General features: G+C 42.6%; 1 protein-coding gene across 2 annotated transcripts in view; it reads right to left on the bottom strand.

Annotated features, from left to right (window-relative positions):
* Positions 1–25,886, bottom strand: part of LOC124625772 (BRCA1-associated protein) — a 135,334-nt gene that overhangs the window by 19,932 nt on the left and 89,516 nt on the right. For both annotated transcript variants that reach the window (XM_047149211.1, XM_047149212.1), the window contains exons 6-7: positions 21,752–21,895; positions 18,948–19,095 (exon numbers count right to left, since the gene is read on the bottom strand). In XM_047149211.1, the coding sequence (XP_047005167.1) occupies positions 18,948–19,095; positions 21,752–21,895 (292 nt within the window). The remainder of the gene's footprint in view (positions 1–18,947; positions 19,096–21,751; positions 21,896–25,886) is intronic.

The following is a 25,886-nucleotide window of genomic DNA, read 5'->3' as shown; positions in this document are numbered from 1 at the left end:
GGTAATGACAGTGGCACGTAAAGTGCCCTCCGCCACACACCGTTGGGTGGCTTGCGGAGTATAGATGTAGATGTAGATTTTTACTTCAGTGTGCCATTTCTACCACAGCCACTGATAATGCATGACACCTGAGTTCGTAGAAACACAGGTTAAAGAGAAAAACATTCAAAACATTCCCCTCTCTATCCTCCTACTCCTTGTAGGAGCTGAGATTTTCTTTCTCCTTTCCCCACCTCATGCGTCACAGCTATATCAAAAGATTTTTGTCTTGTACAACATGATCTGTTTGGTGAGTTCTACTTAGAAGTAAAAGTCTAGACACAAGACTGTTTTTTGATGAAATGTGGTTACTGAATGTTTATTTTTCATGGCTGATATAATGAAACACTTACATAGCTGTCAATCTCCGAAAATCAGGAGATTCAGAATGATCAAAAAGTGTAGCTCATTTTCAGTGCAAGCCCGAGACAACTGATGTCTTTTCGTAGGGCATTACATAGCTATATAAAGGCTATGAAAACACAGATGAAAATACTAGAACTACTAACAATGTTCATTCCATATTCCTTATCTGTAGTGTCAACTAGGTAACTGGTATTAGGTCGAGATGTTTTTTAGTTTTAAATAAAAAAAATATGACTGCTGTAAAACAGTGTCTGCCTTTCTGTTTTGAGACATACCCGTGCAAATTCTAAGCAAAAGATTGCCAACTGCATATTGGGCATATTCTGAAATTCTGCCAAAACGTCTTCTTTGCTACGATTCAGGATTAGTGTCTGCTCTTTCTCCTCATAAGATTTCACACATCAAATATCTGCATGTTGAAAGTTAGCTGGTATTACATAGTTTTAGTGTAGCTATGTCATTACAGTAATCTGTAAAATTACCAAAATATTTAACTCCAGCTATGTATAGCTCATTAGTATTCAGTTATATTTCAATATTGAGTAACACTGGAACAATCACAAGAACATATACAATACATTTCTTCTTACGGATAAAAACAAAAATAGTATACTTTTCGCTACATATAAAACACTGAATCCAAATACTAAGTACATGATGAACAAGATAAACATGAAATAATCACTTATACAAAAATAAAGGCTTTCAGGGATTCAGGTAACAAAATAAAACTCATAACCATCCACCCTAAAAATTTATACCAATTATCAGAACACTGAATAATAAGTGACTTCAGTTAAGCACAACTCTGATTTGTATATCGATTAGAAACAGCTAATGAGAGGAGGATTCTGATCACTGGCCACAAAGGTGGAATACAGGTTGTCAAAACAAGTGTCTTACCTCTGACAATAATTACCTAACATTTGGGAAAATAATCGTATAGTCAGGAGGTGGAAATCTAGAGACTCCCTCCTAAATTGGGAGACATGGCATTGTATGCTCTTCCATGATTTAAATCAGAAAATTCAAGATAAAATCAGATCATTACGAACATGTTTGATCAAATTAAAGCACTCAAATGAAAGCTAGTTTCATGGAGAAAGTATGAAAAAAATGCAGATTTAATGCACTTACTGACATGCAACATGAGGAAATCTAGTTCAAGTGAAACAAGATCAAACAAAGCAGAAAATAAAGGAAAGGTAACCACTTACCTATAGCAGAATGATGTGTGTAGCACAGAAATACATAACAGAAAACAGCATTTGCACTAACTTTTGAACACTAGCTCTTTTTCTACACACACACACACACACACACACACGCACACACACACACACACACACACACACACACACACACACACACACACACACACATTTTGATATGTAATGTGGCTGCTTTCACATATGGCCCTGCCTCTTATTGGGTATGAAATGCCTGTGACTAGACTGCAGACGGAGATGGTGGGTGGGTGAAGGGAAAGGTCTTGTACCTGGGCTGATCACAAGGGAAAGACACATGGGGTGCAGGACAGGGAGTAGGACTGGAACAGGAATGTATAAGGGTATTTGGTAAGCTGGGTGAGCAGTGGAACACTACCATGAGGAATGCCGGTAGGATTTTGGATACGATATTCCTCATCTCAGGTCCTGATGAGAGGTAGTCGAACCCCTGGTGGAGGACATGGTTGAGCTTTTCAACGCCAGGGTGATACTAAGTGACCAGAGGAGCACTGGTTGGTAGCTGGCTAACAGGTTTACTGGTGCCACAGGAGCGAATGGCATGAGAGATTCGTTTATCGATGAGCCGGATTGGATATTGTTGGTCAATAAAGCCTCTGGGAAGGTTATCAGTATATTTCAACAACTCCAGCTTTCCACTGCAGATGCAACATCCTCAGATGGCATGGCTATAAGGAAGAGCCTTTTTGACATGGAAAGGGCGACAGCCACCAAAGTGGAGATACTGTTGGTGGTTGGTGAACTTGATGTGGGCATATGTATTTATAAGAGCATCTGAGAGGTGGAGATCGAGATCACAGAGGGTGGCTCAATGAGTCGAGAGGATCAGTTGAAGCAGGTTTGGGAATAGATGTTAAGGTTATCAAGGGAAGAGCAAAGCTTGTTCTTCTCATGTGTCAAAATCTTGAAAATGTCCTCCTCCAGACTTCCCATAAATAAGTTGACATAGGGTGGTGCTACGCAAGTACCCATGGCAGTACCACAGATTTGTTTGTAGGTTTGGCCTCCAAAAGTGAAATAATTGTTGGTCAGTATGTGGTTGACTAGAAGGATTAAGAAAGAGGTGGTGAGTTTGATACCATGATGTTGGGAAAGGTAGGGTTCCCAGATGCAAGCCCAAAGACATGGAGGATGTTGGTGTACAAGGACATCACACCAGTGACCAACAAGGAGTCTGATGGTAATGGGACAGGAACTGTGGAAAGTCAGTGAAGGAAGTGAGCAATATCTTGCATGCAGTATGGGAGATTGCGGACAATAGTTTGGAGGTGTTGGTCGGCAGAGGCAGAGGTTCGTGCTATGGGAGCACTGTATACAGCCACAATGGAACAACTAGTAGGGAGACCTGTGGGGTTGTTTTTGTGGAGTTTGGGAAGTAGGCAAGAGGTAGGAGTGTGTGGGGTTGCTGATGTGAGAAGAGAGATGGATTCAGGTGTCAGGTTTTGGGATGGACCTACAGCCTTGAGAAACTGCTTGAGGTCATGTTGGGCTTCTGAGATGGTATCATGGTTATAAGATTTGTACGCAGATGTGTTAGAAAGTTGGCAGAGATCATCAGCCAGGTAGTCACTATGATGCATGAGCATTGTGGTGAAGCTATTGTCTGTAGGATGGTGATAAGGTCTGGATTGTTTTTCAGGTTACAGATAGCATGTGTTCTGTAGAAGTGATGTTGGATTCACCAGAGAAGGATTTAGGAAAGGAAGGTGAGGCCAGGTTAGAGGTGAGGAATTTTTGAATAATTACTAGGGGATTACTGGTTGGAAAGGGGTAGTATAACATGACGTGGGAAAAGGCTGAGATGATGATGATGACTGGTCGGAAAGGGGGAGTATAACATTTGGAGGTAGATTGGAACTGTTTTGTTCTGTATATGGTTTTGGTTGGCTGCTGTCAGTGTGTTGTGTCACAAATGTTTCCACTGCAATAAGAACTAGTAAAGGAAAGAATTTCCTTTAGAAGTCCAGCATGGCTGAAATTATGTTTGGGGCTAAAGGTAGAAAGAATTGAGACTTCTGCAGGGGTAAGAGTTTTTGGCAGAAAAATTAACAACAGTGTTACAGAATGAGTGTTTAGGAGTAGTATGTTTCATGGACGGTGGACGAAGTTTTTGGGGACGAGGAAGACAGAGTATGTCAGCAAGGCATGGTCAGGGAGCTATGAGAGGTTTATAACTGCCCTTTCTCTGAATGTTAATTTTTTAAATGTTTGTTATCAAGAATAAGATAGTAAAAGAGAGGAAGCAGGAGTGTAATGATGAGAGGAGGAATTAATATCAGTGGAGCCTATGTTGTTGGGCCACCTTTAACATGATGATGCATGACTATTGAAAGAAAACCAAAAGTTTTTGCATCAGACTTGACCTTGTAATTAAATGGTACTAAAGAAATGACATCAGACTTTATTTTCTAGCTATGGAATGAGATAGGTTCATTCAAGGAATGTGCAATAAGCACTAAAGGCTGCGACAATGGCGGCTGATCCATTGCATCAGAGTATTGAGAATGACCGATAATGAATACTTGCTGAAAGACATTAAAAACAGTCAGATAAGGAAAAGGAATAAATTAAATAATAAGTACTAATTACAGTGTGTGTGTCTATATATACACACAATAAAAAACACACAAACACACACACAAATATCAAGCTTTCGCAACCCATGGTTGCTTCATCAGGAAAGAGGGAAGGAGAGGGAAAGACAAAAGGATGTGGGTTTTAAGGGAGAGGGTCAGGAGTCATTCCAATCCTGGGAGCGGAAAGACTTACCTTAGGGGGGAAAAGGGACAGGTATACACTCGCACACACACACACACACATATCCATCCACACATATACAGACACAAGCAGACATATCTCCCTTAAAACCCACATCCTTTCGTCTTTCCCTCTCTTTCCCTCTTTCCTGATGAAGCAACCGTGGGTTGCGAAAGCTTGATGTTTGTGTGGTTTTTATTGTGTCTATCTACCTGCGCTTTCCCGTTTGGTAGGTATATGAGCGAGGTTTCTACGGCTGCCACCATCTCTCGCATGCCATCGTTCACAGTCATTCCAGTCTCCTTCATTAAGACCTCTCGCTGCCATTGCTTTGTTGACGTTGTCTTACTAGCATCTTGCAGGTCTACCGCGCTTTCTTCTTCGATGTGGAGACCATTGCCATACCCGTTTTGGCCATCTTGTGTCTGGCATACACTGTAAGTGACCATACCAGAGTAGGCGCTTCCTTTCTATGTAGTCTAGGATTGTGCTTTTGACAGTCATAACCTCTCTGATCCCATCATTTCTAATATGGTCAAGTCTGGAGTATCCACAACTCCGTCTCCAAAAATCCATCTCAACAGCCAGCAGGCGATCTTTCTGCCTCCGAGTTAGTTCCCACAACTCTGCACCATATTCTGTTCTGCGCATTACGTTTTTGTTCCAGAGAATACCATTTAGTTGTTTTATGGCTCGCTTGCCCTGGCCTATTTTATTGTTTACATAATCCATACTTCTACCATTGGACAACAGTGGCACTCCCAAGTACTTAAAATTATGACACCCTTTAACAGTATCAGAACCGAGCCGTAAGTCATTAACAGTATTTTCTCCCACTTTCAGATATTCTGTTTTAGATACGTTTATGACAAGACCCTATTTTTCATATTCTTCTTTTAATTTGCGGAGCATGTAATTTGCATCTTCCTCATCTCCAGCTACCAACACTTGGTCGTCAGCAAAAAATAGAGTGAACAAGATCTTGTCATCTATAGGAACACTTGGTCGTCAGCAAAAAATAGAGTGAACAACATCTCGTCATCTATAGGGACACCCATTCCTCCGCATTTCCTTTTCCATGATTTTAGTGCCTCCTGTAGGTAGATCTTAAAGAGTGTAGGGGCAAGTGTGCATCCCTGGCGTAGTCCCTTTGTCACCTCAAACTCTTGAGATAGTTGATTTCTTACGTTAACCATTGCCATACAACCTTGGTAGAGGAGTCTGACAGCTTTCACATAGCTCAGTGACACACCATTATCAATTAAACTTGTCCATAGCTTGTTCTGTGGAACTGTGTCATAAGCTTTCTGGAGGTCTACAAAGACAAGATGGGTTGAAAGGCCCCTTGCTGTCCTTTTCTCCACTAGGTTTTTGAGGGTAAATACTCCATCAGTACAGGAGCAAACAGATCTGAATCAATTTTGTTCTTCAGATTCAGTTATTTCTTCTTCTATCCTCCTTTTTAGGATACGGCCACGGACTCTTGCCATGGATGGCATCACACAAATACCACATTAGTTTGCATAATTCCTCCTGTTGCCCTTCTTAAATATTGATGTAATTGTTGTTTTTTTCCACTCCTTTGGGGCTTTGTCACCTCTAAGGCATTTGTCAAAAATCACTGCCAATATCTCAAAGAGTTTTGATGGTGCTGCTTTAACCAGTTCTATGTAAATTAATCCTGGACCTTGCAACTTTCTGTTTTTCATGGTATTAATTGCATTTTGGACTTCCTATGGGGTTCTCGGTGGTATATTATAATTACTGATTTCAATGCCTGGTGGGTTCTCAGTTAGTAGTCCTTGGTAGTGTTGTACCCATTCATGCATGCTAATGAGGTTTATATTTGCTTTATTTTTATTCTGTGTTCTCATTGTTTCTAATACCTTCCAGGCTTTATTTGCTCGTATATTCCCCATGCTTTTTTCTATCTCTTCGCCGGTTTTCTGCCAGACTTCGTTTTTTGCCTTAATTATTGTTTTCTGTGCATCTTTTCTCCACTCTCTGTATTCCAGGCAATCATTGTCTGATCTTGAGTTCAACCATTTATTATGAGCTTTCTTCTTACTTTCTACCTTCTCCTGTACCGAGTGGTTCGACCACTCATCACATATTCTATTACTCTTTTGGATTTCTTTTTTATGGATGGCTTCTTTAACCATCTCATACATCTTATCTGCAGAGGTTTCTTCAATGGCAGCAAGTTTTTCTGCTAGCCTTTGCTGGTACAAGAAGCGGGTAGAACTATGGTAAAGGCTTTGTAAATTATATTGAATATTATTGGCTTTCTCTGGTTCGGCTTCCACTTGAATTTCTGTGTCTTTGATACACTTGAATAATATCTTAGACATTAGCACGAAATGGTCTGATCCGCACTCTGCACCTCTCATAGCCCTCACGTCTTGTACTACTAGCTTTGTTGTTTGCTTTATTATGACATAGTCTATAATGGACTTGAGGTTAATGCTTGGTTTCGTCCATGTGTATTTGTGGATGTCCTTATGCTTGAACCATCCATTCACAATTCTTAAGTCATTTTGCATGCAGAATTCTATCAATCTTTCACCATTATCATTTATGGTTTCTTCGCCATATTGTCCCACTATGTTGTCATTAGCTTTCCATCCTGTTCTGGCATTTAGGTCTCCTAGTAAAATGACTTCTTTGCGATTCCCTATATTTTAAAGAGATCTTGTCAGTTGAGAGTAGAATAAGTCTTTCTTCGCTACATCAGCGTCGTTGATTGGTGAATATTCATAACAATATAATTTAACTCAATCAATATGTTAGTACATGAACCAACTTTTAGCCTATCTGTACATCCATCCAGGAGGAATGCTAGGAAACAAGAGAGTAAAAGATGGTGCTGAGACACCAGCATTTGTCTTCCTTAAAACAAATCATGAATGAAATACAGTCACAGGATGAACTCCTTAGTAATTTATTAATCTTTGAGATCAGGAAGCTGTGGGGATAGAATTAAATATTGTATCATAGGTTGACCAGGGCAAGGGGAGAGGGGAATAGAGAGGTAGTCTTTTTCTTGGCTGTAGGTAGGTCCCCCATGTGGGCATAAGACAAGAATAGCTGCAACAGCTTCCACAAAATGGTGCTGGGAATGCTGTTCCCAGTGCTGAAAGGCAAGAGTTTCTATTGCAGTGATGGCAATCCTGCCTTATGCCCGCATGCGACAACCAACAGTAGAAAAAAAGAGCCTCTCTCTCTGATCTCCCCCCCCCCCCTCCCCAAATCAACCACTCTCATCTCTCATGGCTCCATGTCTGCCAACCATGCCTTAATGACTTACTCCGTCAACCCCTCTAAACCTAATTTCAACCATGTTGGGTTTGTAAATGACCATCTTTCGTTTGCTAGTTCTCTCTAGTGGAAACATTTCTTTGTCACATCCCTCCTCCCCCCACTGACCATTGACAACCGCCAACCAAAACCCCATAAGAAACTTGTTTAAAACAGTTCCAACCCTCCCTCCAACTGCCATTCTCCTCTCTTCCACCCAGTCATCCCCCAGTAATCTTTCAGGAATTTCTCACTTCAAACCTGGTCTCACCTTCCTTTCCTAAATCTCTTCCCAGTGAATCCAACATCATTCCCATAGAACCCTTGCTATCTGTAAACTGAAAAACAATCCAGACCTTATCATCCTTCCTGCAGACAAAGGCTTCAATTAGTGGTCATGAATCGTAATGACTATCTGGATGATGGTCTCTACAAACTTTTCAACACCTCTGCATACAAACCTTATGACCATGACCCCATCTCAGAAGTCCAACATGATCTCAAGCAGCTTCTCAAGGCTGCAGTTCCATTCCAAAACCTAATACCTGAATCCATCTCCCTCCACACACCAGCAATCCCACACATTCCTACTTTTTACCTACTTTCCAAACTCCACAAACCCAACACCACAGGTCTCCCTACTACTTGTCCCATTGTGGCTGCGTACAATGCTCCTTTGTCACAACCTCCGACTCCTCTGCTGACCAACACCTCAAAACTATTGCCCACAACCTCCCATCGTACAGACAAGATATTGCTCACTTTCTTTACTGGCTCTCTACACTTCCTGTTCCATTACCACCAGAATCCTCGTTGGTCACTGTTGATGTAATGTCCTTGTACACCAACATCCCCATACGTTCATTGTGTTTCATCCATGGAATGTTCTCCCAGCCGTATGTCAGTTTACGAGACTGGAGCTGCTACTCCTCAGTTTGCATCACAAGGGCTGAGTGCACCCTGCTTGCCAATAATGCTCGGCAGACCAGATGGTCACCCACCGCTAGTCCAGTGTGACAGCACTTAACTTCGGTAAACTGATGGGAATTGGTGTTACCACTGCGGGAAGGCCACGGTTTTTTTTTATTTATTTATGAGGCACACTGAAAAGCAAAGTGTATGTTAACAATCCTCACACAATAGTCAACCTTAAACAGAACATTGCTAGAGAAATTAACATCACGCCTGAAGAATTACAGAGTGTTGCTGGTAATGTCATCACACAAAATCAGTGATGCCTAGCTGCCCATGGCCACTACCTCCAGCATCTCATATAAACAGGTAACTACACAGTTTTTAACATTACTATTTGTATTCTTTTTTAGTTTGTTCACTGTTCCTTTAATGTCAGGTGTGAGGCATACCTTTTTTATGTGGCACACCTTGTATGTCAGCTATGCTGCAGTTACCGTACAAAAATTCTATGTGGGGATTACGAGTAACCAACTGTCTACCAGCATGAATGGCCCACTGCCAAACTGTGGTGAACTGCAACCTTGGAACATCCAGTTGCCGTGCATGATGTGTACCACAACACAAATGACTTCAACAGCTGCTTCAGTATGCAGACCATTCAGATACTCCCTTACTGCGCAGGTTTCTCTGAACTACGCAGATAGGAATTGTCTCGCCAACACTTCCTGTGCTCTTGCAATCTCCCTGGCCTACACCTCTGCTAACCAGTTCCCCCTGACTTTTCCCTTCTCTCTTCAGTCTACACCACTCCTGCTCTGTCCAGATCATGCAATGTCTTCTCCCATCACTCTTCCTCTTCATACAGCTCTTTTTGCTGTACCCTCTGTATTCTTATTTTCTTGTCGTGTGGCTGCAGTGACACCTGTCCAAACACCTGCCTCTTTCCCGCTACCACTACTTGTGTCCTTGCCTACTCCCTCCATCAGTTTAGGCAACTACTTTCAATAATCACATATCAATAGTCACTCTTGCTGTGGGCATGGGAGTGTGCGTTTGAGTATCTGTGTGGGTGCGTGGGTGCTATTGCTAGAAAAAGTACTAGTGCCCAAAAACTAGTAAAAATGCTGTTTTCTGCTGAATGTTTCTGTGCTCCAGGCATCGATCCATTATACACTCCTGGAAATGGAAAAAAGAACACATTGACGCTGGTGTGTCAGACCCACCATACTTGCTCCGGACACTGCGAGAGGGCTGTACAAGCAATGATCACACGCACGGCACAGCGGACACACCAGGAACCGCGGTGTTGGCCGTCGAATGGCGCTAGCTGCGCAGCATTTGTGCACCGCCGCCATCAGTGTCAGCCAGTTTGCCGTGGCATACGGAGCTCCATCGCAGTCTTTAACACTGGTAGCACAGTGTGGACGTGAACTGTATGTGCAGTTGACGGACTTTGAGCGAGGGCGTATAGTGGGCATGCGGGAGGCCGGGTGGACGTACCGCCGAATTGCTCAACACGTGGGGCGTGAGGTCTCCACGGTACATCGATGGTGTCGCCAGTGGTCGGCAGAAGGTGCACGTGCCCGTCGACCTGGGACCGGACCGCAGCGACGCACGGATGCACGCCAAGACCGTAGGATCCTACGCAGTGCCGTAGGGGACCGCACCGCCACTTCCCAGCAAATTAGGGACACTGTTGCTCCTGGGGTATTGGCGAGGACCATTCGCAACCGTCTCCATGAAGCTGGGCTACGGTCCCGCACACCGTTAGGCCGTCTTCCGCTCACGCCCCAACATCGTGCAGCCCGCCTCCAGTGGTGTCGCGACAGGCGTGAATGGAGGGACGAATGGAGACGTGTCGTCTTCAGCGATGAGAGTCGCTTCTGCCTTGGTGCCAATGATGGTCGTATGCGTGTTTGGCGCCGTGCAGGTGAGCGCCACAATCAGGACTGCATACGACCGAGGCACACAGGGCCAACACCCGGCATCATGGTGTGGGGAGCGATCTCCTACACTGGCCGTACACCACTGGTGATCGTCGAGGGGACACTGAATAGTGCACGGTACATCCAAACCGTCATCGAACCCATCGTTCTACCATTCCTAGACCGGCAAGGGAACTTGCTGTTCCAACAGGACAATGCACGTCCGCATGTATCCCGTGCCACCCAACGTGCTCTAGAAGGTGTTAGTCAACTACCCTGGCCAGCAAGATCTCCGGATCTGTCCACCATTGGGCATGTTTGGGACTGGATGAAGCGTTGTCTCACGCGGTCTGCACGTCCAGCACGAACGCTGGTCCAACTGAGGTGCCAGGCGGAAATGGCATGGCAAGCCATTCCACAGGACTACATCCAGCATCTCTACGATCGTCTCCATGGGAGAATAGCAGCCTGCATTGCTGCGAAAGGTGGATATACACTGTACTAGTGCCGACATTGTGCATGCTCTGTTGCCTGTGTCTATGTGCCTGTGGTTCTGTCAGTGTGATCATGTGATGTATCTGACCCCAGGAATGTGTCAATAAAGTTTCCCCTTCCTGGGACAATGAATTCACGGTGTTCTTATTTCAATTTCCAGGAGTGTAGGTGAATGGTGGCCTTTCCTTTATTTTATGTACTGCTCCATCCAGGAATTTTGGTTATCGTTGGGCATCACATGAAACAAGCGCATAAAAAAATGTTGAACCTCAAAAAGGTTGAGTCTTGATATTCAAATTTTAAATTACTGGAAAACTAGTTTTCTTTGTTCTCTTCAATTTACACAATAAACATTGGAACAGTGCCTAATGAAAAGCATGCGGTGGTAATTGATTTCAGTGTGATTCAGATCTGGTCATAAAATTTTGTGAGGATGACATACCTGCATTTCATAAATATTTGCCAGCCTGGTTTGAAAATACAGGAAAATCTGTGTATGATATTATTTCCATGTATGGAAGTACTTATCGATGGGAGCAGCTATTTTCAATTATGAAAGGAAATAAATCTGTGATTTCAGACATTTTAAAAGTAATTACTGCTAGTATGCTTTCTTTCAAAATAGGGAACATATTGGCAGGAAATAATAAGATAAGCGTTGTTATTGTGATTTGTTCTATAATTTTCTAAATAAATTTACATTTATGTAAAAACTGATTCTGAAGTCAGTCTCTCTCTCTCTCTCTCTCTCTCTCTCTCTGTGTGTGTGTGTGTGTGTGTGTGTGTGTGTGTGTGTGTGTGTGTGTGTGTCCTCTAAATCTGATCCTTGTTCATTTGGTCACACATGTCAGCTTTTGTGCTAGACACTCTTGTTCTTTTATGAAACTACAGGAGTTTAGTTCTGCCTTAACGAACCATTCATAGATTGAGGACTGATCTTCAATGCCATACACCTGCTCACACATTTTCAAGTGTAGTTTTGCATTGGCTTTTTTGCCCGTGTACTATATTCCAGATAGAAATTCAGTAGTATGAAACAACGCATATCAGGGCTATGGAAATTGAACCGTAGAATCATTATAGGAGACATTCTTTGTTTAAGGCAACTTTTTAATTTTTACGATGACAAGCCCATAGTGAGTTAAAATATGTTCTTGTTATAACTTCAAGTTGAACAAATATATTCCAAGGAAGACGCAATACATCAAAGTCACAGATAAAGTAAACAGATTAAGACATGTGTACACTTTAACAGTCAAATCATAACTGAGTACAAGTCTAGCAGCCACTGGCTGGCTGGCCGCTTAGGTGGTGCTGCTGCTGCATGGCTGGGAGACAGCGCCGCATGTAGAGGACGCGCATAACTGTGCGGCGGCACTTTGAAAGATCGGCGAGTCACAACACTTTTCCCCCCTTTGAATTTTTTGGACAGGTCTTGATGGAGGTGGCCTGTAGATTGCTAACGTCCATAGGTGTTGTTTGACTGGTCGTAAAGTCTCGAGGAGGAGGCTTCCCATATGGACAGAAGTGTCCCTGATGATAATGGGTAGAGATGACAGGAGACATGGGGGTCGAATCTGCTGGGGCCCCAAGCACCAATCTGCCCATTGCGGCAAGTCCGGTTGTTATAACAGGAGACATGGGTGACGTGTCCGCGTCCGTAGGAGAAGGAGGCGAGTAGAGTTGCTCCGACAGATGATGGTCATCTGATTCCTGCATGGGCATGTCTCCTGGTGGAGTCAGTTCTTGTGCTGGCACCGAGATGATGGTGAGAGGACTGCGTTGTGAGTAATGAGAGATTCCAGTGTCCTGAGCATCAGGTAGAGCCGAAGGTGGTGTAGCGGCATCCGGAACAGGCGTTGCCGGCACATGAGGCCGAAGCTGGTCCGAATGACGCACTGCAACACCTGTGTCTGTCTGGATTTCATACAGGCATTGGCCACGGTGTCATAAGATGCGGCCAGGACTCCGTTTTGGCCATATCCCTGTACCCATACAAGGTTGTCGGTGGTGAACCGGCCAAGCGAAGCCACACGCGGCCGTGAGGTGGAAGGCCGCAGAAGATGAAGCAGCGTGCGGGGATGTCGGCCATGTAAGAGCTAAGCCGGTCTGTGGTCGCCCATGGGGGTGAAACGGTAAGAAGCCGGAAATTGGAGAAGCGCATGATCAGCAGAAGAAGTCAGGAGTTTCCTCATCTGAGCCTTAAATGTGCGGACCAGTCATTCAGCCTCACCGTTTGACTGTGGATGGAACGGAGGGGGCGTGACATGCATGATGCCATGACGGGCACAAAAATCCGCAAAATCGGAAGAGGCAAATTGCGGACCATTATCAGTAACGAGAGTAGAGGGAAGGCCTTCCAAAGAGAAAATGCGAGCTAGAGCATTGGTGGTTGCTGCAGTGGTAGGCGATGTGCAATGGACAATGAAAGGAAAGTTAGAGTAGGTGTCAATAATGAGAAGCCAGTAAGTACCTAAAAAAGGGTCCCGCAAAGTCAGCATGAATACGCTCCCAGGACTTCTCAGGCGAAATCCACGGTGACAAAGATGACTTCAGGGCGGCCTGTGACGCACAAGGACTGCAGGCAGTGACCATGTGTGCGATTCCAGAGTCGATGCCGGGCCAGTGCACATAACAGCACACCAAAGATTCTGTGCGAGAGATACCCCAGTGCCCTCGGTGAAGGAGGCGCAAGACCGAAGCACGCAAAGACGCAGGTACCACAACACACGGCGAAGCATTTTCGGTGGAAAGGAGGATAACGCCATCCCTAGCCGTGAGGCGGTAACGCGAAGCGTAGTAGTTCTGCAACGGATCAGAAGTCTTAGGGGATGGACGATCCGGCCAACCCTTCTGAATACAGCGTAAAACCCGGGAGAGGGTAGGGTCAGAACCCACAGCAGCCAGCAGCTGCCAGCCGGTCCCAGGTGATGGGGAACCCGTCCACAACCCGCTGCTTGGCAACATCCAGGTGGATACACAAAAGTTCGTCCCTATCGAACGCCAGATAGGGCCAATGGGAAGGTGACACAGTGCATCAGCATTTGCATGTTGAGTCGTCGGCCGGAAATGAATCTCATAATTGAAACGAGACAAGTAAAGAGCCCAATGCTTGAGGCGGTGTGCAGCCTTGTCGGGAAGTGATGTTGATGGACGAAACAAGGAAACAAGTGGTTTGTGATCCGTAACAAGATGAAATTTGAATCCATAGAGAAAAACACCAAACTTATAAAGAGTATAAATGATGGCCAAAGCTTTTTTTTTTTTAATTTGAGAATACTTTTGTTGGGCATCCGTGAGGGTTTTGGAGGCATAAACAATGGGTTGTTCAGAACCGTCAGAAAAACGGTGCGCAAGGACTGCACCAACCCCGTATTGAGAGGCGTCCGGGGCAAGAACAAGATGTTGGCCAGGTCGATAAGTAGCTAGGCACGGGGCCTGTTTCAGCATAGTCTTCAATTTCTGGAAAGCTGCATCACATGACGCGGACCAGTGAAAAGGCACGTTTTTATGCAACAGGCGATGCAATGGCTGAGCCACCGAAGCAGCAGATGGTAAAAACTTTTGATAGTATGCTATTTTCCCCAAGAAGGCCTGCAGTTTCTTAACAGATGTAGGGCGAGGAAGGGCATCGATCGCAGCGACAGTTTGCTGAAGTGGACGAATACCATCCTGAGAGAGTTGAAACCCCAAGTACGTGATAGATGCCTGAAAAAAATTTTGATTTCTGAAGATTACACTTAAGATTGGCAGTCTGTAAGACATGAAAAAGTGTGCGGAGATTTTGGAGATGTTCGTCAGTGGTGGAGCCCGTGACAACAATGTCGTCCTGGTAATTTATACACCCAGGGACAGTGAGCAATAATTGTTCCAAGAATCGCTGAAAGAGAGCAGGGGCGTTGGCAACCCCGAATGGCAATCATTGGTACTGATTGAGGCCAAAAGGCATGTTAAGGGCCAGAAACCGCCGGGAAGCAGCGTCGAGAGGAAATTGATGATAAGCTTCTGACAGGTCAAATTTAGAAAAATACTGGCCTCCAGCAAGTTTTGTGAACAATTCTTCAGGCCGAGGCATAGGGTAAGTGTCGATAAGGCATTGAGCATTTACAGTGGCTTTGAAATCGCCACAGAGATGAATATCACCATTTGTCTTAGCAACGACAACGACAGGAGAGGACCACTCACTGGAAGTGACAGGAAGCAAGACCCCTGAAGCGGTGAGACAATCCCGCTCCTGTTTGACCTGATCACGAAGGGCCACAGGAATGGGCCGAGCTCGAAAAAACTTAGGCCAAGCAGTGGGTTTGAGCGTGATACGAGCTTCAAAGTCGTTTGCATGGCCTAACCCAAGAGAAAAAAGGGACGAAAATGTCGTTGACAAGGAATCCAATTGAGCATAAGGAATGGCATCAGAGACGATATTGACAGAGTCATCTATGGAGAACCCAAAAGGCACCGAAACCAAAAAGATTCTCCGCGTTACTATGGTCGACCACAAATATGGGAACAGTGTGAATGACAGATTTGTAAGATACCTCAGCATCAAATTGTCCCAAGAGAGAAATCTTCTGCTTATTGTAAGTCTGTAATTGCCCAGTGACAGGTGACAGGATTGGAGAACCCAACTGCAGATACATCCGAGAATTGATGATAGTGGCAGCAGAACCAGTATCCACCTGCATGCGAACATCTTGACCAAGTATTTGGACAGTGAGGAATAACTTCCCTGAAAGGGAAGAAGTACAATTGACAGACAACACACAATCAGAATCAGTGTCATGTCCATGAACATCATGTATGCGGTCGGATTTGCAAACGGATGACACATGACCCATTTTTTGCATTTGTTACACACGGCCCAACGTTGCAAACAATCTTCTCGTGAATGTTTCGTAAAACACCGTGGACATGAAGGAAGTTGCCGTGGGTTTTGCTGCAGTTTCTTAGGTTTGTTTACAGTTAGGCCGAGGCTGCGCTTGGGAGCGTACTGCGGCCACATCGGCTACCGGGGACACGCCACACGCTTCGTCAACATTACACAGAGGTTGTATTTCCCTGACGTCGCCCCATGCCTCTATTTGCGCTCCAGCGGCACGAGAAACTTCAAAAGACTGAGCGAATGGATACGACTTCATCAAGAGTCGGATTTGCCAACTGAAGGGCACATTGCCTAACTTCTTTGTCGGGCGCCGAACGGATAATAGCATCCCGTACCATGGAATCGGCGTAGGATTCTTTATGAACTTCAGTAACAAACTGACACTTTCTACTGAGGCTGTGAAGTTCAGCAGCCCAAGTGCGATAGGATTGATTCGGTTGTTTTTGACAATGATACATGCCATAAGTAGAATTACTGTCCTTGGCAGATTTCTATAATGAAAGAAATCTGCCAAGGACAGTACTTCTACTTATGGCATGTATCGGTTGGAAAAATGCACCGATGATGACTGATATCAGTCAAAATCGATTTGCAACAAGATAAATAAATTATGTTTCTGCAACTGGTTGCTACATTCTTTATAATTTTATATTCCATGGTTGCTGCACAGAAAGGGAACCTTACGAAGCCCAACATTCACATATACAACAGCAAAATGGTTATTTTGCCTCATATGCAATGGTTAATCAAATGGATTCACATTCTGGAGGAACAGGATTCAAGTCCCATCTAATGATCCAGACTTATGTTTCTTGTGGTTTCCCTAAATTGTTTAAGACAAATGTCAGTAATGTTCCTTTGAAAATGGTATGGCCAATTTCCCTCCCAATCCTAATAACATCGAAGCTAGAGCTCAGCTTTAAATGCAATGTGACTTTTTAAACTTTCCTAACCACCACATTCACTATCAGTCTTAACGTAAGTTTATCAGCTGATGCTCCACTTCAGTCACATTTAATGTTCTTGGCAACTTAGCAGTATGGAGTAGAGTTATTCAGGTCAACTTTTCATCTTCTCAAATCTCAATTCTGTACACATATGAACACAAAATAAGAACTCCGTAAATTTTGCTGCATACTACAGTGACCTTGCTGATATACATCTTAATTGGTTCTTGTACTGGAAGGAGCATATAGTTGAGACATTGAACAGTTGACAAGCACATGCACAAGACTGAAAATGTTGCTAAACTTTTGGACAATGTCCTTCTCAAAGTTAACTAAAGAAATGACACACACACACACACACACACACACACACACACACACACACACAAATGAAGAAAAACTACATCATCCCATCACGCCAGTCTGAAACAGGGGACGGATTGTGTTGAATGGAGTGAGTGAGAGGAGCAAAGAGGTGGGGAGGAGAAGGGATGGTTGGTGGTTAGTGTTTAACGTCCCGTCGACAACGAGGTCATTAGAGACGGAGCGCAAGCTCGGGTTAGGGAAGGATTGGGAAGGAAATCGACCGTGCCCTTTCAAAGGAACCATCCTGGCATTTGCCTGAAACGATTTAGGGAAATCACGGAAAACCTAAATCAGAATGGCCAGAGACGGGATTGAACCGTCATCCTCCCGAATGCGAGTCCAGTGTGCTAACCACTGCGCCACCTCGCTCGGTGAGGAGAAGGGATGACTGGAGGGAAGGGTGGCTAATGGCTTAGAGGGTGATGTGGCAAGGGAACTGCATAGGAATGTGGAATCAATAAATTCCCTCTAGCGCAGACTGGGGAAGGTGTCTGTGGGACACAATGAAGAGCACTGTGTTAAATGTCGATTCGGGGTATCCTTTTGCAAGGAACCATCGCAGCATTTATCCTAATCAACTTCAGAAAACAGAAAACCTACATCTTGAAGACCAAGCAGGAACTTGAATAGCTGTTCTCCTGAATGCAAGTCCATTGTGCTGAGTGCTGCAACACTTCAATCACCCCTGGCACAAATCTTCATGTGTCATTCAATTTTGTGGTTGCTATGCTTTGTCAAGCTCTATGTTTGTCAGCGAAAGATCATGTCTTGGGTAAAACCAATACACCAAGTTTTTGTGCAGTTTCTTTTCGTGTCAGTTTATTTTACACAACTCTTTTTGTACGAGTTACAATAATGAGCTAACTCCAAGCCCCTCCACACCGCACCCAAATGGCACCACTGGGCAGGTGGTGTCAAGTCAGCTGCTCATCTTTGCGAGTTCCGCTTGGCCGGATCAGAGAGCTTGTTTTTCATGTAGAATCCACAGCACAGTCAGCATCAGCAATTATATATACTTTGAAGCATTTTCTTCATGCTTCATGCTCACCTTCCGAGGCGTACAGCATTGTTGAATTCTGTAGCTCGTTTCTTAATTTTTTCTTTACTAACAGTCATCAACCAAAGTTATAAAAACAAAACTATTCCACAGCTAAAGCCAACACCTAACTTACGTTATTGGACTGCATATACCAACAATACAAGAACAAAATTTCTCTGTGCCAAGCTGATAACTTCTTGCCTCAACCATGTAAAAGCAGTTATCCATCCAACTTCCCACTGAAAAATTTATGGAATAGAGGTACAACATCCGCCACTGCCAGATTTATGCAGTTGAAGAACATCATGTCAAAAAAGTATTGCATCAATAATCAATATCTTTCCAAAGGCAGAATTTTTAACTTAAATGCACAGCAGAAAACAAATCTAAATATTGTACTATTTGCATTATTGTGACAAAGTCTTACTTGTAGGTCTTGTAGATTGCCTATAAGCTGCAAAACTGCTTGATTTTCTGGTTACAAGAAAAAAGAAAATACTCTGTAAAAGCTGTAGAACTGTAAGAAAAGGAAATCTTGTTAATTGTTAACCCATAAAGCAAACGAGCAACAAGAATGGTACATTAGCACTTGAAAATATGCAAGATACCAACAACCATTATAGCTTAACACACTGTCACGGAAAAAGTACAATTCTTCCAGAAATGTGCACTTACCTCTTCCTTGTCGGGAGACGTGCCCTCAACTAATTTTCCATCTCCCTTATTCTGCAGTAAACGATGAACAAAATTGTCTCCTACATAATCCCAAACACGATTGTTCCCCAGTTGCATTGCATAGCAGTGCTGAGTTTGCTGATAATGCCTACAAAAGAAGAAAGACATAATGCTAAGCAAAATTATACAAATCAGTCATGCAGAGATGAAGACAATTCAAAGCAGGTTCATATCCAGGCTCTTCTATTAAGAGTAGAATAGTTGTAAGCAAATTAAAATGTCTTTATATTTTCATAAATACAAAAAATTACTGAATAGACTATGCCAGCCAGTCCTGTGGTTGAGTTTGTCTATGACAAGGGAGATAGAGACACTACCAGCAATAGGGGGAAGGCTGTCCTAATGAGTGACAGTACACAAACTATTGCATAAACAGTGACACTGTGAATCATGTGGTGAAGGTGAGCTACAGCACCAAAACAATATGCAATTAAAACTATCCAGCACTGGCCAGCAGTACTGAATTACTGTGGAAATTAAAATAATGAAGGAACATTTTAATATACATCTGCATTTGCACTGCACAGCAGTGCTTCTCATCAACATAAATGTGGCTGTGAAGACAATCACGGCAATGTATTTTCCAGAGAACAGCTACGACTAGTCACCGCAATATATAACAAAAAACAGGACATGTTTTGCCACCACAGCACGAGAAAAAAAGCTGCTACGACACGGCAGATGTGAAACCAACATGCTGAAGTTCGGATTTATAAAATAATATGTGAAGTGCAGAAACAGCATCACTGAAGGGAATAACAGGAGACAGCATATCATCGCGCAGAATAATGTGGTGAACTGTTACGAGCGCAGGGATGATGACAAAGAAACAGACAATATATGAAAGAGGATGACAGTCTCACAGTCTTGGAAGATTTAAATGGGACAATACTACAGAGTAATAAAGTTAGAATCATAGGAGAAAGTGGGTACAATGAAATAAAAATGAGAAGTATTGCACCACCAATCTGAACCTGCATGCATCTAAATTGCTAGCTAGAATAATACATGGTAGAACAAATATTTTAGAAGTAGAGCACAATGATTTGTTACAATTTGGAAAAGGTGAAGAGATCAGATAAGTAATTATGTTCTTCTACACTACATCATTAAGATGCTCCCATTTATAGCCCTTTTGCAGGTAAAATGTTCCTCCACTTCAGACCCACAAAAACCGCAGGATAAGTAAAGAATTTCCTTTCAAATGTATTCCTCTCCTGAATCAGATGCGCTGCCAACTGGCAGCACACAACAAGCTCCAGGGTGCTCACATAACACGTGACTCAGCAGTATCACAAGGGAAAGTGTTAGAGGGGACAATGTTTTCATTTATGCTAAGTAGAGTGTTTAGGGATTTCCAAAGTGGATGCACAAAAGCAAAAGAAACCATTTTCAGATGCTGAGGAATTGCAAAGCAGAGGATATCCTGAGGCAGCACTTGAGTGCAAAAAAGTGAAATCTGGAAGATGAGCTGGGTTGTAAGAAGTCTTAATACCGCTACGGCTGCTCCCGTTACTCGAAGTGTATTGAAGTGGGAGCAAAGGCTTCCAAAATTGTGAACAATGTCACAGCACAAAATTATACTATGCCTCCAGGATGTCTCCCAGTGTTTAAGGCACATGCTGGAATCATTTGTCAAAAAGTCAGCGATGGGGCTGAAATGGTGAACAAGGGTAACATTAGACTTGGAGAAATTGTGTCCTAGCAGGGCTGACAGCATGATATAAAACTGTGACACACTGAATGCAGGTGAAGTTATACTATTTTTCAAACACATGCCTGACAAGTCTTGGGAAGTCGGGCAAATTGGGAATGGAGACACTGAAATTGCTCATCATTAGTTAAAGCGGCTATCTCTCATTTCAAACCTGTGCATAAACAGCTGTGCAAATACATTAAACAGAAATGATCCCAGCTAAAAAGTGTATAATTTCTGTAGACATGACTGACAGATTTTGCTCACAAAATAGTCTAAGAGAACTGCACGATTGGGCTGTTTATCCAATACTGCTGATCAGCTGAACAACATTTCACTGTAAAACACACAACTTGATTCTTCCTCTCAATATGATCAGCAAACTACATCTTACTGGTCAAACAATTACAAACTTTCTGCAACTATGGATGCTGTTAAACCTCAAATCACTGAAAGCTATTTTCATAAGGTCAGAGTTTCTGGAGGTGAATGTCCAAGAAATTTATTTTAGTGTACAAGGCTGACTGGAAATATTTTTCTGTCATAGACTTCTGGAGGAGTAAAAGTCATTGCCAATGATCATGAGAAAAAAGACTAGTTGGGAGTACAGGAAACACTCTCCAATATCATCTTTCAAGTTTTTGTTTTGTTGATGATGTAACAAAATCCTCGCTGCTGGACAAAAATGGAATAGTAGGTGATGAAACAGTAGATAGCAGCAATTAGTATCAGGAGAAACAGAAGGTGGAAGAGGTAAATGATGAGAAGAATTTAAACTTAAGCTTTCATTTCCTTCTTAAAAAAGTGTGAGAAGTGAAGAATAGGAGAAAAGAAACATAGCAACAAAAAGAAGGTATAACGGTCTAGAAGAGGGGCCAATGAACATTTACTAATTATTCAAGAATAATAACGCATTTAAAATTCAAATTTTTACACTTATATAAGCATGACAGAATCTCGCAGTTTTTTGACATGCCTACTTTGTTAGCTTTATATTTAAAATGTGAATGTCTCTATGCTACTTATAACACTACATAAAATTACTTACTCAAATGCGTGACCCTGAACGTATCTTCCACACCCCACATGCCCACATATAAGGCATATCCACAATGAATCTGCTGACCGGCACTCGAGGCAACGGTTGTCAGCCACTAATTCTGGTGTCTGCACATACCGACACACGGGGCAACTGAAACCATAAGACGTAAATAATGTAATGATAATCAAAATACTTTTGAATGAGTGGAAATATATACATACCCTCTTTACCAAACACTAAGATGACTCTGAATATAATGTGACCGCTTTTTTATGAGGTTCCTTCAGAAATTGTTACTAACATATTATACAAATTTATAAATTATGGAGTGCAGCAATCAGTCATCCTTTTTTAGATTTTATTACGCAAATCCAGATTTCGGCTAGTGGCTAATCATTCTCAATGCACTATTTTGTATTCTCGATGCGTGTAAGTCCTTGTTGTCCGGGCGTCAGTCATATTTCTTTGAATATCGTAAACAGTTGTGGCATTTTCTTAGATAGATTATATGAGTATTCAAAGAAATGTGACTGATGCCCAAACAAACGGGGACTTACATGCATTGAGAATAGAAAATAGTGCACTGAGCATGGCTAGCCACTAGCCAAAATCTGGATTTGCGTAATAAAATCTAAAAAAAGGATGACTGATTGCTGCAATCTGTAATTTATAAGCCACATAACAGTCACTGAGTGCACCCACTTTCCGAATGGAAAGTAACCTGATATTATACAAATGGTTGTATTGTTATAAAGTATCTAAAGATCTGCCTGAAAAAGTTAACACTATCTATCGTAAACAGTTGTGGCGTTTTCTCAGATAGATTATATGATGCTCATAGGGAAGTAGGTTTTCATCAAAAGCCACAGGAAATTGCTGACTAGTGTTGTTCTGTGTTGTTACACAAGCTCCACCCCTAATCATCATCGCCCATCAGCTTTTCTTTGAATTCTGCAACACATGCACTTGGAAAATTCCACTTTATCTCCTGTGTCTTAACTTAGATAATTTACTGAGTAACCACAAAGCTTTAATTGCACTTCTCAGACACGTACTGAACAATCTTTTGCTCCAATTCATGAAACCTCCCCTATTTATTTATTTATTCTAATAGGAAAAATACAATACCTGGTAATTACCGTCACAAACAATTATCAAGCTACAGTGCTCTTGATAAGAATCTTGCAACAACTGCACCCGATGTTGCAAGCAGAAGACAGGGCATTGTTGACTGCCCAATAGGTGCTCCAAGGTTTGTGGTTCCCACAATCATAGTTGGCGGTATCCATAGGGAAATGCCTTTTCCAGTGGTTACTCATGGGTCTTCTAACTTCAGAACAATGATGGCTGAGTGACCTCCACACAATCTAATTCATGGCCAGGTGGGAGGGTTTCCACAGAGAGGGGCCACGCAGAGATATTCTGAAGTTGATTGAACCACAATTGTTTCTGTGCTGTAGCTGCTGTTGTTTCCAAGACTGAAGTTGTCTTGAGGGAACTACTTCTTGGTCTCAACCTTGGGGCTGCTGGAAAGTGTACATGTAGTGGATGGTTTCTTCACAACGAAAATCTGGTGGCACTGTGCCGGCAAGCTGGTGGGGTTTTAAAAGTGGCGTGGGCTTCAGACGACCTGTAATAAGACTACATATTTCATTTAGCAGCTTGTCAACTAAGTTTGTACCAGACTGGACAGATTTACTTTGCAGCACTGTAACATGTTGCTAGTGCTGTCATTCTTGGAGTTTGTGGTTGAAAACCACACCTGCTGCTAGTGATCTTGTGAAGGATATTATTTCTGGCTTCCATCTTCATTCTCACATTCCCAGAATAATGCTTGTAGGCCAGAATATGAAGGCCAGAGTATGATCTAGAGTGACTCCCAGATGTTTTGGATGATTCATATTTAGTAACTGTATCCCCTGCCATGTGAAGCCAAGTTTGCGACATGCCTGATTGTGATTCAGATGAAATACACATGGTTGTGTTTTAATGGGATGTGACCAAAGTTGTTTATTACAGTAATAGGCACTCTGTTCCCTGAATGCACATGTCAGGGAGACTTCAACATCTTCAAAAGATTTTCCTCGACAACTGATGCCGGACCATAAGCGTAAAGGAAACTCCTAGTGTTCACCAGAAGTGGTTTGTGTAAATGATAAAGATCCCTGGTGAAAGAACACTTCCTTGTGGTAGGCCATTTTGTTGACATCTCCATTGACTATGCTGACTCTGGAAGTCCACATAAAATATTCTCTTTTAGAGTAAACTTTGAATAAGTTTTGTGAAACCATAGCATTTCGTTATCCCATAGATCTTCTGCGACAATGTATGAAGGTTGGCAAAGTCATAAGCATATGTCAGGTGGATAAAAGCTACTTCTGTAATTTTTCCAGGTTTAAATACCATCATCAATAAACTGTGTGAGACTGAGTACCTGAGATGTACAGCTTTTTCCTCAGCTGGAACCTCCTCGTTCTTTTATTACAGCTGGCTCGACAACATAATCAAATAATTCAGCAACATTTACTCGAAGATTCTGTGTAGATGGCATAAAGATACTGACCTGAAGTCTCCAGGCTCAGCTGCCGATTTTCCAGGTTTTTAAGACCAGCATGATTTCCTCCAGTTTTTGGAGAAATTACAGGAATTTGTACAGTTGCTTAAAAGTGATAAAATCCACTCTCTCACATGAGAGGGTGCGTTTCTGGATGAGGTATCGAATATATTGCTTCCCCCTACTTACACTTCCCGAGGAGATCACGAATGTAAAATTAGAGAGATTAGAGCGCGCACGGAGGCTTTCAGACAGTCGTTCTTCCCGCGAACCATACGCGACTGGAACAGGAAAGGGAGGTAATGACAGTGGCACGTAAAGTGCCCTCCGCCACACACCGTTGGGTGGCTTGCGGAGTATCAATGTAGATGTAGATGTAGATGATCACCAAAGTGTTTGCTTTGTCGAATTCTGATGTCATCTACCCATACTGCTTTGCCGACCTTACAACTATCTATGGCTGCATTCAGTTCTTACATATGAAAAGGCTGTAAGCTATGTTTGACACTGTATGACCAAAAGATCATAAACTTCTGTTAATATGTTACAAAATCTGATAATGTCAAAACTGGCAATCAATAAAAAGATCAACAATCTTGGCATACCTGATACTTCAGAATAACACAAAGGCAGTAAAATTTCTCTAGTCTACGATTCCTCTGTTCACACAATTTTGTAACCTGACTTACGCATAGGATAGTCTGGTTTTCCATTATTTGCAAGATGATGAGCAATCTGGTTAGCTGTCACACTGGCATGACCCTTTCTAGTTGTTGGATCACAACTAAGAAGCTTAAGAGGTTTTGTGGCTACTCTTGCTTATATTTATCTCCTCCATCAATTTACACCAAGCATCTTTCTTGCTCTTGGGTACTGGTATTGACAGAGTGTCCTCTGGCCTGTGAAGTTTCTTCACTAAAATGATCATTATCGAACAGATGAAGACAGTTTCCCAAAAACTGCTGAAGTCAGATCCTTAATGTGTAGCGATATGTAATCTTGTGGGATTGAGATATGGAAACAGTGCTTTATGACATTTTCAAAGTCATCATATGATTCTGGAACTGAATCAATACTAAGGATGCTCTCATCCAGCACACAGGTGAATTTTTCCCAGTTGTCTTTCTTAAAATTAGACCTTCTTCAAAAAAGAACTGTCTCTGGTTAGATTACAAAGTATATTTGGCATATATCAGAATGATGTTGGGTGCAAGGGATTGCCAGTGCCACTGATTTCACTGATAACTAAGATATTTGTTAACTTACAGAGACAAGATCTGGATTAGAACCACGTCTCCATGCTGCACTGTTGCAGAGTGCTGGAAGTTTTTATCATGTAGTACACTGAGGTCACAAGAATCTGCTCATTCTGCCACAGCTTTTCCACTTTTGTCGATATTTGGGTAACACCATAAAATATTACGGATATTGAAGTTACCATCGACAAACTTTATATGTTGACTCTGGAAGTTAATTAGGTTCCACGAATCTAAATTCTATGCCCAGTGGCTTAGAAACAGATGTTACATAACAATTACTCAGCTCAACTGTGAGAATTTCTGTATCATATTCCACTGATACTCCCAT

This window comes from Schistocerca americana, chromosome 8 (assembly GCF_021461395.2).
Source record: "Schistocerca americana isolate TAMUIC-IGC-003095 chromosome 8, iqSchAmer2.1, whole genome shotgun sequence".
Taxonomy (NCBI): Eukaryota; Metazoa; Arthropoda; class Insecta; order Orthoptera; family Acrididae; genus Schistocerca; species Schistocerca americana.
Note: the sequence above shows the minus strand (reverse complement) of the source record. Positions and strands in the feature narration are given on the sequence as shown.